At 41.1% G+C, this 12,658-nt stretch overlaps 1 protein-coding gene across 8 annotated transcripts in view; it reads left to right on the plus strand.

The window, feature by feature from the left end:
- EHMT1 (euchromatic histone lysine methyltransferase 1) overlaps window positions 1–12,658 on the plus strand; it is a 170,200-nt gene that overhangs the window by 55,208 nt on the left and 102,334 nt on the right. Inside the window, exon 1 of one of the 8 annotated variants that reach the window (XM_074973870.1) lies at window positions 5,573–5,681. The exons of 6 other annotated variants lie outside the window; for them this stretch is intronic. In XM_074973870.1, coding sequence (XP_074829971.1) covers window positions 5,619–5,681 — 63 coding nt within the window. In that variant the 5' untranslated portion in view covers window positions 5,573–5,618. Of the gene's footprint in view, window positions 1–5,572; window positions 5,682–10,019; window positions 10,176–12,658 lie in introns of those variants that run through there. One more of the 8 variants, XM_074973876.1, reaches the window with a different exon arrangement.

Below are 12,658 nucleotides of genomic sequence, written 5' to 3' on the forward strand. Positions count from 1 at the left end.
ACTTTGTAGTAAGTTTGGTGTCAGTTTTAAAGTGCCTTTCAGAAGGTCAGTCGTGCGCCTCAGACCTCTATGGTACATGTCTGGATATATAGCATTTCTCATTGGTAATAGGTGATAGTGGGCTAATAGTGGAGAAGTGTATGAGGAAAAAATAAGTGTGTGTATATGAAATACATGGATTGTGACAATGCAGTGTATAAGCAAAGCTTTCATTTTCATTGGCTCATATGTGGAATATATTTATAGCTTTTCATGATTGATCTCATTGGCTTCTTCTCCCTCCCCCACTGAGTCTCTGGTGTTGAGAAAATTGGGGCTGAAATGATCATGTATGGTCAAGTCTCCTGGAAGAGGAAGTTTGACTTAATAGTTTCAGAGGCTAAGGCTCATGTGACACTTTCCTACTGTGTTTGTGTGAAAGGTAAGATAGCCTTAAAGGTCCACTGCCACCTCATGGCAATTGCTGAAAAGCAGTCCCTTTTAGAGACAATTGAGTGTATACATCATGCTTTGTGTGTTTCTCTCCCCTTATTGCTAGTGATATTTGCATGAAGACAGGATCTTTGCTTTTAAGAGTTCATTTCCTCCTGCTCTCCCTCACACAAATTCATTGTGTCAACCGAATCACTTACAGAGCCATCACCTGTGATATTGCAACCAGAGGTTGATGATTTGGGGGAATTAATAAAAGCAACATGAACAGATGAATCCCAAAGATAGTATTTTCATGTGGCTGTCTGTCCGTAATGCTACAAAATTAGGTGGGAGGTCAGTAGAGGGAAATACAAGAACATATGAAATTTAGAAGCAGAATTGTCTCTAAAATGATCTTCAGCATTTCAATGGAGCTGCAGCAAAAGTGAGAGTGAATGGAAGCAGCCATCTTTACTGCCTGCTTCACTGACATAAGGCTATGATCATGGCTAGTATGACTTTGCTCTGTGGATCCACTGAAATGTCTTTGATCCCTGCCACGTCTCCCCTCCCAAAGAAAAATAACAATACTTCTCTTTGCTGAGCAAATGGTTACTGTGGTTAAAGCAATAAGCTGGATCTCTGTTCTTGAAGGTGAAATATGCATGATGCATTTGGTACCCTGGCAAAGCTTTATTTGTACAGTACAAGCTTCCTGTGTGCAGAAGCTAAATGAAGGGGAAAAGTGGAAGTTTTGCATTTCCAAAATAGAAATGTTGATTGCCAAGTAACTGCATGTTAAAGCTGAAGGAATTTGTAAATTAGGATTGTTAGGAATACAGTATGTTCTGAATTACATACACCCTGTCTGCCCATTATAAATTTAACCTTTTCGTTCTAGGGCTGCTATATTAATGAGATATTCTGCACAGTCTTATAAAAACGCAGGAGCATCTTCCAAAGAGCTCATATCTCACCAGCATCACCACAGCGTAGGGTTTCACAGCATTCTCCATAGACAGTCACGGGGCATTTTTACACTTCAGAATGGCTAACAGCAGCATCAGACTTGTTGAGTTTTTGGCTTTAAAACCTTTGAAGACACCCAGCTTTCAGAATGTGGGGTGGAATGTGATTGCAGCAGCATAATTCACAAGCTGACCTCTCAGAATATTATCGAATTATGATTCCTGCGAGGTGCTGAGCGAGCATTCAGCACCTTCCACGCCCATTCGAATCAATGGGAGCTCAGGGATCCGGCCTTCTGTTTAAGTAGGGTGACCAGACAGCAAGTGTGAAAAATCGGGACGGGGTGGGGGGTAATAGAAGTCTATATAAGAAAAAGACCCAAAAACCGGGACTGTCCCTATAAAATCAGGACATCTGGTCATCCTGTGTTTAGGACATAATTCCCCTAAATAGTCGTTGAGGGAGGAAGGAGGTGTTCTAAGAGATTGTGGTGGCACAGATGAGCAGTTTTTTTAACAATGGAAAAGTAAACAAGGGTTCCAAGAGAAGCACCCTCATTTCTAGGGAAAGTTACTCTCTCTCTTAAGATCACCTCTTTGCTGTACTTTTAAGGTAGCTTCAGAGAAGACAGAAAAGCAACTTCGTTTCTGGGTAGACGTGAAGTATGAATTGGAGAGGGAGGCAAAATATTGCTCTTCTCACAGAAGGAAAGACCTCCCTTTTCCTCCCACTTTTATTTCCGTTGTGAAAATGACATATATAATGGTGTGAATTAAGCAAAAACTTCTTAGGAACCATGAGTCCTTTGTGAAGGAAGGTGGTTGTTCTGCTGTCTTTCTCTTTAAATGTGAGGTCCTAAAAGGATATTCAAACTCTGAATCACAGAAATGAGGCCAGAGAACCAGGAGTTTAAAAATAAGATTCCTGTTGTTTTATGGTCCCCTGTAAAACACATTTAAAAAAAAAACCAAGTGATAAGCTGTCCCTGGGAAAGGCAGTCCACACTAGAGAGAGTTTGAGGGTGAAATTTCTCGGGTATACTTAGGTTAATTCAAGGGGAGAGGGAAGGAAAAAACCTTACTTGGAAACAAATGACTGTTTTGTTTAATTTGTGTATGAATTCATTCAACTAACATCCATTTTGAGAAGGATTTGATTTTCCTGAGGGGTGGATGGAAAGGAAAGATCAATTCAACTTGATTTTACATGTGTAAAGTCACTGAATAGTTAAATTGTTCAACCATCTTCTCATCTGAAATGTCAGTAGTTTTCTGCTTCAATCTGTGTGTGTGAGAGAGCATGCGAGGGGGAGAGAGAGAGGCAAAAGATGGCTCCTCTTAATGTCTTGCAAGATCTGTCTAGAAAGAGGTTGTGTCTGTGCACTGCCTGGCTTCCATGAAATGGCTGCAGTTTCCACAACACTGAGAGAGGCTGAAAGGAAATGGTCTCCTATCTGAGCATGCTTACTGTGGCATAGGAACCTGTAGAGGGAGCTAGGTCATGTGGCCTAAGCAGGACTGTTGTTCATGTGGACCAAGAAAGAAACAGCAAGAAGCACTGTCTATAGCTTCCATCAAATACCAAGCACCTTAAAACAACAGTGCAGCTTTGCCCTGGGCATCAAACAATAACATGATAGCGTTTGGGTCTGTCAGGACACAGTTAAACTCCAGAGCTGCGAATAAGACTGTTGTTTAACTTCACTTCTTAGGTATTGTAACTGATTATCTCAATGTGACTTGCAGCATTCCATTGAACGTTAGTTCCAATTTCTCTCCTGAGACATGATGCACACAACAGAGTTACTTTAGGATATTGGCTTTTCGATGCCAGTGTGATGCAGCTTATGGTATGTGCAGTGTTTTAAGGGCCGTTTAGAAGCTATTGTTTTCTCTTTTGCCTTCATAAATGTAAAGAACTTGACCATTACCTCACCAACCAACACACAAATAATCTTGATCCTTTTATATAATGTCATTGTGACTTTGTGAAATGTTCCTGGTAAGATGCTGATTGATTGCTTTGCTTGAGTTTTTAGTATAATTGCTGAAACCATCCCACTATGTTGTCTAAGGATCATCAGTGCTTAGTGCTTTGGAGGAGGTGCTTTCAAAATGGAGGGGAGATTTGAAAAACAAATTGGAGTTTGCATTAACTTCTGTTTTCAGTGTCTTTTTAACCTTAGCAGCGAAAACATTTCTCGCACTGAGATGCAGTAAGACGTACTGTATTAGTGAGCCTACTGAAAGAACGAATACTGTAGCATGCTTTTATATCATTTTTTTTAGCTTCCTCTGAAAATGTGTTTTGACTAAGTTAGCTCGTTGACTTTGCATTTGTAATGAATTTCTCTGTATCCATTCCCACATTTTTAATGTTAGTTTTGTAAGATCATGCCATAAAGAAGTATAGAGGAAACATTAGACCTGTTTTAAAGCCATCTTTGGTTAGAACTACAGTAAACTTTTGTAACATTTCTGTCTGAATTGTCAGGGTTTTTTTGTTTTGTTTTGTCTTAAATAGGTTACCGTTACAACTTCCAGTGATCGATAGAAAGGCCAGAAAAAAAATCCCATTATAGATGTATTATAACTTAAAGCTGAATCAGACAAAAACCCAGTGGGGGAAAGTGATATCCTTGCTTTATTCTATCATCTCAAGTTTTCTTTCTTTATCAATTTTATCCCCTCAGCTTAGACTGGTGTACTTTAACCATTTGGTAGTGAAACTTGTCTGAAGTGCTTGGACAGAGGAAAAGAATGTCGTTTTAGTTGATGCAGCATTAGGGAAGATCCCTGCTGTTGTTTAACCATTACAACTTAACATGTACTGTATATGGGGAATGGTGCAATAAATACTTGGTTTAGAGCAAATTGAGACTGTTTACGTTTTCAGCTTTCTATAATAAAAGATCATTAAAGTCCCATGCATTGCTATGGACACTAAGAGAGGAAAGAAGGGGAATCTTGTCAGATGTGGGTTCGTAGCTCAATGTTAAACTAGAAATGTAGTATACTTGATTCTTATGCAGTGTCTGAGGAAAATAAAATCATTGGACATTTCAGTATCGCGCTATGGATTTTTAAGGTCTGACACAGGCTAGGTTTTCCTCTTCATCTCAGTCCATTGTGATGCAATAAGTTGAATGAGTGTTTGTTTTAATCTTGAGAGAAACGTCTTCAGTCCTAGTTGATGGGAAAGTTGTATTTTCCATATTCAAGAACTAACAGGAGACATTATATTCTATATAAGCATTTCCCTTCCTTCTCTTGTCTCCTCTGTTCTTCCCTATCCCTCCCTTCTCTGTGGGAGGTTTTCCTGAGAAGTATTAAGCATAGACAACCCCTCATTTTGCATTATGATAAATATGTCACTTCTTACATTTGAATCCAGTCCAGTTGATCTTTGCTTACAGATGTTCCTGCAAGTTGCTCAGGCAGTTTGACTGGGAGCTTTAGCAGATATGGGGGTTGCCAAGAGTTTGTGCTTAATTGTTAAATGGAATGGAGACAAACTGCTTGTGATTTTGAAGCTAAAACTTCTTATTTGATCTTGCTAGCTGAGCTAGTCGTAACATATGGTTTGACATGGTCTCAGCTCAGAACTGCAGCACCTAATACTGTGCTATCCATTCATTGACTTTTCTTTTCAGTGACTGTGTTTTGTGATATGTTTTTAAGGCTGGTTATGTAAGGTCATATTGTACTATGAATCCCTGAAGTGAAAAACTGCAGTCCTTCAACTTAGTGTTTCAGATCTCAAGTTCACTTTCAACTGGATACTGTAAATTTACCGATTTAACCCATGTGCATTTAGCCCAGCATTCAGAGGGTGCACAGTTTATTACACAGAATATAATTAGCATGAGTGTCTTCAGTTTTAAATGCTAATATGCAGCATCTCCTTTTGTAGGCAAGAGCTACTCTTGAAGGCCACTGAAACAGAACACATTATTGCATGGCTTTAAAAGGTTTTTTCAGGCTAGTGATCAGTCTTAGGTGTGGCATTATGTCAGAATGCTGACAGATTATCTTTATTAACTGTGTATTGTACCAGGACAGAGGCAGTATCCCTGTGATGCCTGAGATAATAGTTGTTCCAATGGAAGCCCTGAAGTGTGCAGGTTCTCTGTGAAATGGCTGCAGCTTGGAGTGAACAGTGAAATGGTCTCCACTGGGCATGCTCACTCTGTAGAGGGAGCTTTTATCACATGAGCAGAAACTGAATCACTGTTCATGAGGATCTGGAATATGCAACTCTTTGAGTCTTCATCAAAAGAAGACAACAGATGTCTGCAGGTACAGTAACGTCTAGTGTCCATCCTCCATGTGTCATAAATAGCAGATTCCCTCAGGTTGTGTCCGCAGACAGACTGTTATCAGGTAGTAAAGGACAAAACCTTTGAGAGGAGGAAGACAGTTAAGATAATCATGGCTGGATTTTTTTATTTATTTTTTGCCCTACGAAAGGAAGAACAGCACGGTAGAAATATATTGCATATGGATGCAGCATGCAGGGTGATGTGTAGGGCTTCATTCAAAGGAGGAGATTTAGAGAGTAACCTGCTCAGGAGCTTGCTTTGCCTACTTTCTGCCTGTTTTCTGATGAATGTTTTGTTCAATAGACTGTTGTACACAATTCTGGGTCTTAAGTTATGTGTGGTGAAGGGCGCTTGCACTCAGATTCTACAAATTCAGTGAGTCTTTCACTTATCTAATTTGTTGGGGAGTTCTTTGGGTTGTTTTTTTTAGCATGGAGTCTCTCTTTCAAATGTGTGGTTCTGTATTGAACTCTCCCCCCATTTCATATAAGTGAGAGGAGAAAATTCTGGAATCTTTAAACCATTTGAAGGCTGATCTTTCAAAGACAAAGGAGAGGGCCTGCAGCCACATTTCACTTGCTTGCTAGAAACATTTTGACAGTCTTGCCTTATGTCAAGGAAGCCTACAGTTTTGCTTTTGGGGTGGTAGGAGGATGAAGATTGTATTTTATTGTGGGGGAAAGAATCCTTTTCCAATAACCTGCAGTCCAGATTCGGGAATGATTGAACCATTGATATTTCATTTTATTTTATGGCAAAAGGCTCATGCTGGCAGATTATTGAAAGTGTTGACTAAAATCCTCACACCTAGTTCTGCCATGTACCTTTTCTGTTTACATTATGTGTAAAGAGCCTTGTGGTATAGTTTACCATGGACAAAAATAACGACTTTCAGTATAAGGGGATATATACTCCATCCTTGACCTTCAGTGTTGTCCCTTGATTGTTGCAGAGCTTCCAGAATTGATGATATTACCAACCCCTGCTGGTATGTAAAATCTAGGCCTGTAAAATCTGCTTAATGTTACTGCCCACACACACACGCACGTGTGTACATGCACACACGTTCTTACTGAGAAGAAAGGTGAAAATACCATCCTAAAGAAACCTGTCCTACAAATGTAGGGGAAATGATGGACAGTCTGTAACACCCTGCTCCAAATGCCTGTTGTTTATGCGATAGTCTGAAAATGTTCTTAAGAATGTCATTTTTCCTCTTTTGAATGCATATTAAGAGCCTGTGTATTAAAGCTGTTGGGGAAGAGACAAGCAAGGTTTCTTTTCCAAAGATAGTACTAAGAAAAAACAAATTCCTTGCCTGAAAGCGAGTGATCATTTGCAGTCCAGAAAGAATGTGTTTTGGGTTGCAAGTAGGCTTGTGATAGAAATGCTGAGATAATGTTGACTGACTGTGGTACTAAGAGTGCTCCTGTGTTATCATGGCCATGATGATATCGGTGTGATGGAATATTCCTAAGCATTTTAGGCAGTCTGGCATTGCAGACTGAAACCTTGCAAATGCTTTCAAAAGGTGATGCTGAAATGCCCATCCTGTAACCTTCTGTTCTGTTTTAAAATTTGGGTCAGTTTTCAGCGGTGTTAGGGTTAAGAGCCATACACCTGTTTGTTTTTAGGTCTTCTTTTTTTCCCCTGTCATATGAAACTGAGCATTATGCTCGTTTTTATAGTTACAGTACACCTGGCCTAAACCAGCCTTCCAAAAACTTCATGAAAATTTACTAGCCCGGGCACACTATCTGTTTGCCTGCCTTTGCCATAGTTATTCTGGAGAGAAAAATGATATTGGACTTGCCCTCAAAATTATTTTTCATTCGTCCCAAGCAAATGGACGAGTCGAATTTTTGCTAGTCCAATCTATATAAATCTATGTAGCTTCCTGTGGATGAGACAGAAATGTAGGTGGTGATTAGTTACATATGGAAAGTCAGGACTTGCTGTAGGATTCAGCTGATTTTATTTATATATATATATATGTATATATAATATATTAAAAACAGTCACATGCTGATTTTCAGAGGTGAGCTGCTGACAGGCGCTCTTACTCACTTCCACTGGAGTTGGGAGCGCTCAGCACCTCTGCAGATCAGGCCCTTAGTGGTCAAAATGAGACTTCCAGCTTACCATGGGCCTGATACCTAAGGGCACTCAGCACCCTTCAGTTGTTTTGAATTGAGGGTGCTCAGTATCTTGAAGGATTGGGCTTGTGGTGCGGAGGTGCTGTTTGGATCTGGGCATCGCATGGAACATGAACATCCGGGTTGGTTGTACGGCAGGTTTTGTATTTTTCCTCTTCTCCTAGCATTTGAAAACCTATCTAGTTATACTGGTATGCTGCAAGAGTCCCAATGCCAGTGTGACCTCTCTTGTACGGTACCATCTCCTAATGAAAAAGGATTGCATGCTTCATTGAACCATGGAAGGGAAATATTTCATTCAGATAAACAAGGTGTTTAAGACCCTCTGCCATTGTGACTAGCAGGTTTGTAAGGGGGAGGAGGGAGATATGGTTTGACACCAGGTGCCTTTTATTGTTTGTTTTTTCTTAAACAATTCTTTCCTTCCATCTCTTTTCCTGATACTTGCAAGGGTCAAGGAACTAGTGTAGAGACTTCTGTTCAACCAGGAATCAGAGAATAATGTTGCCTTTCCATTAAAGACTTGAAGCACTTAAAAACATGTAGTAACTGCTGTAGGGACTTGAAGGAGCTTGTGTTCTTCCTATGCAATCTACTGTCAATACCCTTAGAGTCAAATCTCAAACTTACGGCTCAATATCATTTTCAGAGGTCCTTTCTATTACTGTACATTTTAAAGAGGCTTGAAATCAATTCCCTTCACAAAGGAGAACCTGGAAGTTGTAATATGATCTTCCCTAAGTCCCATTTCCCTCTTCCCTCTGTTATGAACCTCCCCCCTACTTTTTATTTGAACTTCACTTCTTGTTCTAGCACTTTGGATCTTCTTGTGGTGTGCAAGACAGCCTGATTTGTCTCTGGCTATGCTGAGGTGGTGTTGGGGTGGGAGGCAGAGGGGAGTGAGGCGGAATGGGAAGGTACACTCTATGTAATAATGCATGCCAGAACGTACAGTAGTCAGTAAGCAGCAGGAGTGAGACACATACACAGTATAAGCTAACAGGAATGTGTAAAAAAACAAACAAACAAAAAAAACCCCATGTTGATAGCAGGATAGCTTTTGAATGCTCTAGGAGCCAGAATAAGAGCAGTTTAGACAGTTCCTTCCCCCTCCTCTCATCCAAGGCAATTCATTTTCCCTTTAAATTCCATCATAGAGGTTGAAGATGGTGGGGGGAAGGTGTAAGGGAAGTCTCACATGCACCGTTCCCTGAGTCACTGCCATTCTGAGCAGTAGAATGCCTCGTGCAAAGGAAGCATTTAACAAATTGTCCTTGTTCCAAGGATGAGGAAACTTAGGGCTCTTCTGGCATTTGCTCTTCTTCCCAACTCGAAGCTGCTTTCACTTGTAAAGTATGGGGTTAGGCATAAAAGGAGAGAGAGAGAACTGGAACACAGAGTAGCTTTAATAGCCTTGCAAGGCTTTTCATGGAGCTCTTGGTGTTAAATGAGGAACTTTTCCCCCTCCTCCTTCTTTTTCCTGTGTGCCTGTGAAAATATTCTGCTTTGCATTTAAAGGGAAAAACTGTATTTGCTGGGATGAAGCCAACTTATTTATTCAAGGGAAATACCATCTTCCCAACTCTTTCTTTTTCAGGGGAAGGTTTGTCAGAGGATGGCACGGTGGGTAGAATATTAGATTTCTAGGTGACATCGAGGTATGGTTGTGATTTGAAGAAAATAAAATCATGGCTGGCATTTTCCCTTGAAGCCCTAGATGTCTATCCCCCCCCCCCGGCCCCCCCAAAGGGTTAACTCTTGCCTGCTAGATTGAATTCTTACAGCAGGTGGATTTTGACCTACAACAAACAAACAACCCCCCCTCACCCCCAGCGTTAGAATTTGTAGTTTCCAGTGTTTATAATTCTCTTCCCCAGATTGGATTTTTATTGCATGACATGAACTTGACTGCATCCGGGTTGTAACAAGAGACTTGGATCTGAACAGGACTGTGAATTAGCTGTTGCTAGTAGAAGCAAATAGTAGCTTCTATTTTACTGTAAAAAAAAAAAAATGGCAGGTCACTGTGTGTCTGTAAACAATGCAGTTATGAAATGGCAGTGCAAGGCCGAGCTGAGCATGCTCAGGAACAGCCTGTAGGGGGAGGTGATCAGAGAAAGATGATCTAATTCAGTGCAATTCTGGGGATTGAAGGAAAAGACCAGGCTCCATCCTAATGACAGAGCAGAAAAAATACTTCTGGGACGAAGCCTTTAGGCCATAGCTGATAGATTCTGAGGATCTCCTACCTTTAGGACTTCGAGTACTGACCTGTGCTGTTTTGCTTTGTCATTTTCAAGAAGAGTAAAGTCTTGGTGAGGTTTTTCTGTAGTTATTAGAAGAACTGGCCCTAGATTGCTCTTTTTTTTTGTTTGTTTTTGTTTCTCTCTCCCTCCCCCTTTCTCCCTGTCTGTTTCTCAGCTTGCAGGAGTCAATGTAGTGCTACTTGGTCAAGACAACTAACAGATGACACAAAGTGTTGTTTGAAGAGGCTGTGATCCTGAGCAAGGGCCTCTCTGCTCCAAGAAATCACACTCATTTGGGCTGGGGGAGAGAGCTTTATTTTGTGTGTCTTTTTCTCGCCTTCCACCCCAGCGTGGCTTCTGAAGTTGGAAATGCGAAGTGAACCTTTTCTGCGACTTCCTCCTGGAGGGAAAGGGAGAGCGAACTGTTCTGCTGGATATGACAGTTTGGTAGCGGGTGGGCCTTATGGCTCAAACTGGTGGTTGAGTAATTTCAATGAGAGAAGCATGCCAATCTTGGTGTTCTGAAAGATCTGTGTTTTGCACCCATTGGGCTTTCATGTTGGGCTTTGCTTCGGGTACCCGTTCATATTACATTTTATTCTTCTTAGACTTCTGGGGTCCTGAAGTTTCTAAAATGGATGTTTGCAGCCAGTGGGAGAGTTTAGCTTTTGCTACAGATAATGATGGGTTGCCAGGTAGGATCTGACTCTCCATTCTTAGGTTTTTTTTCCAGCGGTAGGGCAAGGAAAACCGCAACTGTGAATAATGCTCCGGAACTTCTGTCAACCTCAGCCTGTGGAAGGAGGAGATGCCTTTGTCTGCACTGATTTTACAGCTTGTCTATACGCATATATTGTACTGGCGTAACTATCCTGGTGTATAGTCAAAAAGGTAGAACCCTCCTCGTGTGGATGCTGCTATAATGGTACTTACACCAGCTTATTCCTGTACAGGAAGGGAAGTAAGTTGTACCAGTATAAGGTACCTTTTGCACTGGCGTAACTGCAGCTACACTAGGGATTTTACTCAGATAACTATTCTGGTTAAAAAAAATGCCGCCACCCCCCCAACTGCCATAGTTATATCAGTACAAAACCTGCACGTTGAGCAGGCCCGAGTGGGAGGCCCTACAAAACCCCTGTTTGCACGAAAGCCCAAAGACCATTATGAAGTTTGTGCTGTAAAAAGTCAATTTGACATAAATCCTGTTATGTTTCATGCATGTATTTGGCTGTTTCTGGCTTTTGCAGGCAGAGACTTTTACCTTGTTCCAACCCCTCCTCTCCCACCCCTGCTGCTTTGGAAGATGGTTTTTTTTTATAGCAAGAATAAGAGAATCTCATTGATAGAAGAAAATATTCATCTTTAGGGAGGGAAGGAAAAGTCTGTGTGATGAATCTGTCCTCTGAATTGCTTGGTAAAACAAAAGAATCATAAGACTAATTTGACTTGAAGGCCAACTTCAGAACGAGAGCAGTGCTTGTTTTGAATATGGTTTGTTAGACACAGTTCACATGATTGCTAGCAGCTTGGAAGGAAGTGGCCTCAACTTAAAAGGGGCTTTGAGAATGGTGACTGCTCTGTAGGCCAGGTACATTGTTGGTTGCTTTTCTTCCCCTTACTGAATGAAGTTATTCTGCTTGTTCTGTTAAGAAGTGGTCAGTGTGACACCAGCAAGCCTTATCCTAGCCTTAGCAACTGGACAGCAGGACATGATCAGTACAGACTCCTGAAATTAACACTCTTCACATGCCAACCAAGAACCCCCTCCCCCCTTTTTTTCCCCTGCAGTTGTTTTCTTAATAATTATTTCCTAAATAATTAGCTGCTAAATGTTTATCTTCTTAAGCCAGAGGATATTATTAGAAAGTTGATTTTAGAGAGAAAATGGGGGGAGGGGGGAAAAGAGAACGGTGAATGAGAATCTACTGCTGCTGGAGTTGCATCATTTATTAAGGGCTTTGCCTCTCTTTCTTGCTACAGTACATATTGCATACCTCGCTGCCGCCTTGCACAGTAGGTGAAATTCTGCGTTGTTGAAGTGCTTGCTGGAGATTTGCCTAGGAGTAGAATTTGATCTGTTGGGAGACCGGGTGTTGTAACAGGGGGGTGGGTGGATTGTGGGGAGTGGAATGGCAGCAGTGTCCTGGAAAGACGGGCTTACATATCCATTGAGGCTTTGAACCTTCTGGTTGTAGGCTTTATAGGCCATTCAAGATCATTCCTATGTCATTCTTTCCTGGTCTGCAAACAGATGTGTTGATGCAGATAGTGCCCTGAATGCTAAAGAACATAATTTTCCGTGTGCTCTGCCTAGTTTGAGAGGAGAAGTGTTAGTCTTCCTTGAATTATTTCCCACCCCTGCTCTTCTTCGCATTGACCTCTTCTAGCTGAGTATCTAAATGAGGATAATGTTTCTTCTAAGTCTCAGTTTACTGGACAGTTAATTTTAAGACAAAAAGAGAAAGCTGGTGAAGGTTTACACCTGAGCATATCAAACTCTGATCCCTTTTCTTATCCGCCTTTAGAGAACTCTGGTTCATGATGTAACT

The sequence above is a fragment of the Natator depressus genome, chromosome 16 (assembly GCF_965152275.1).
Source record: "Natator depressus isolate rNatDep1 chromosome 16, rNatDep2.hap1, whole genome shotgun sequence".
Classification (NCBI taxonomy): Eukaryota; Metazoa; Chordata; order Testudines; family Cheloniidae; genus Natator; species Natator depressus.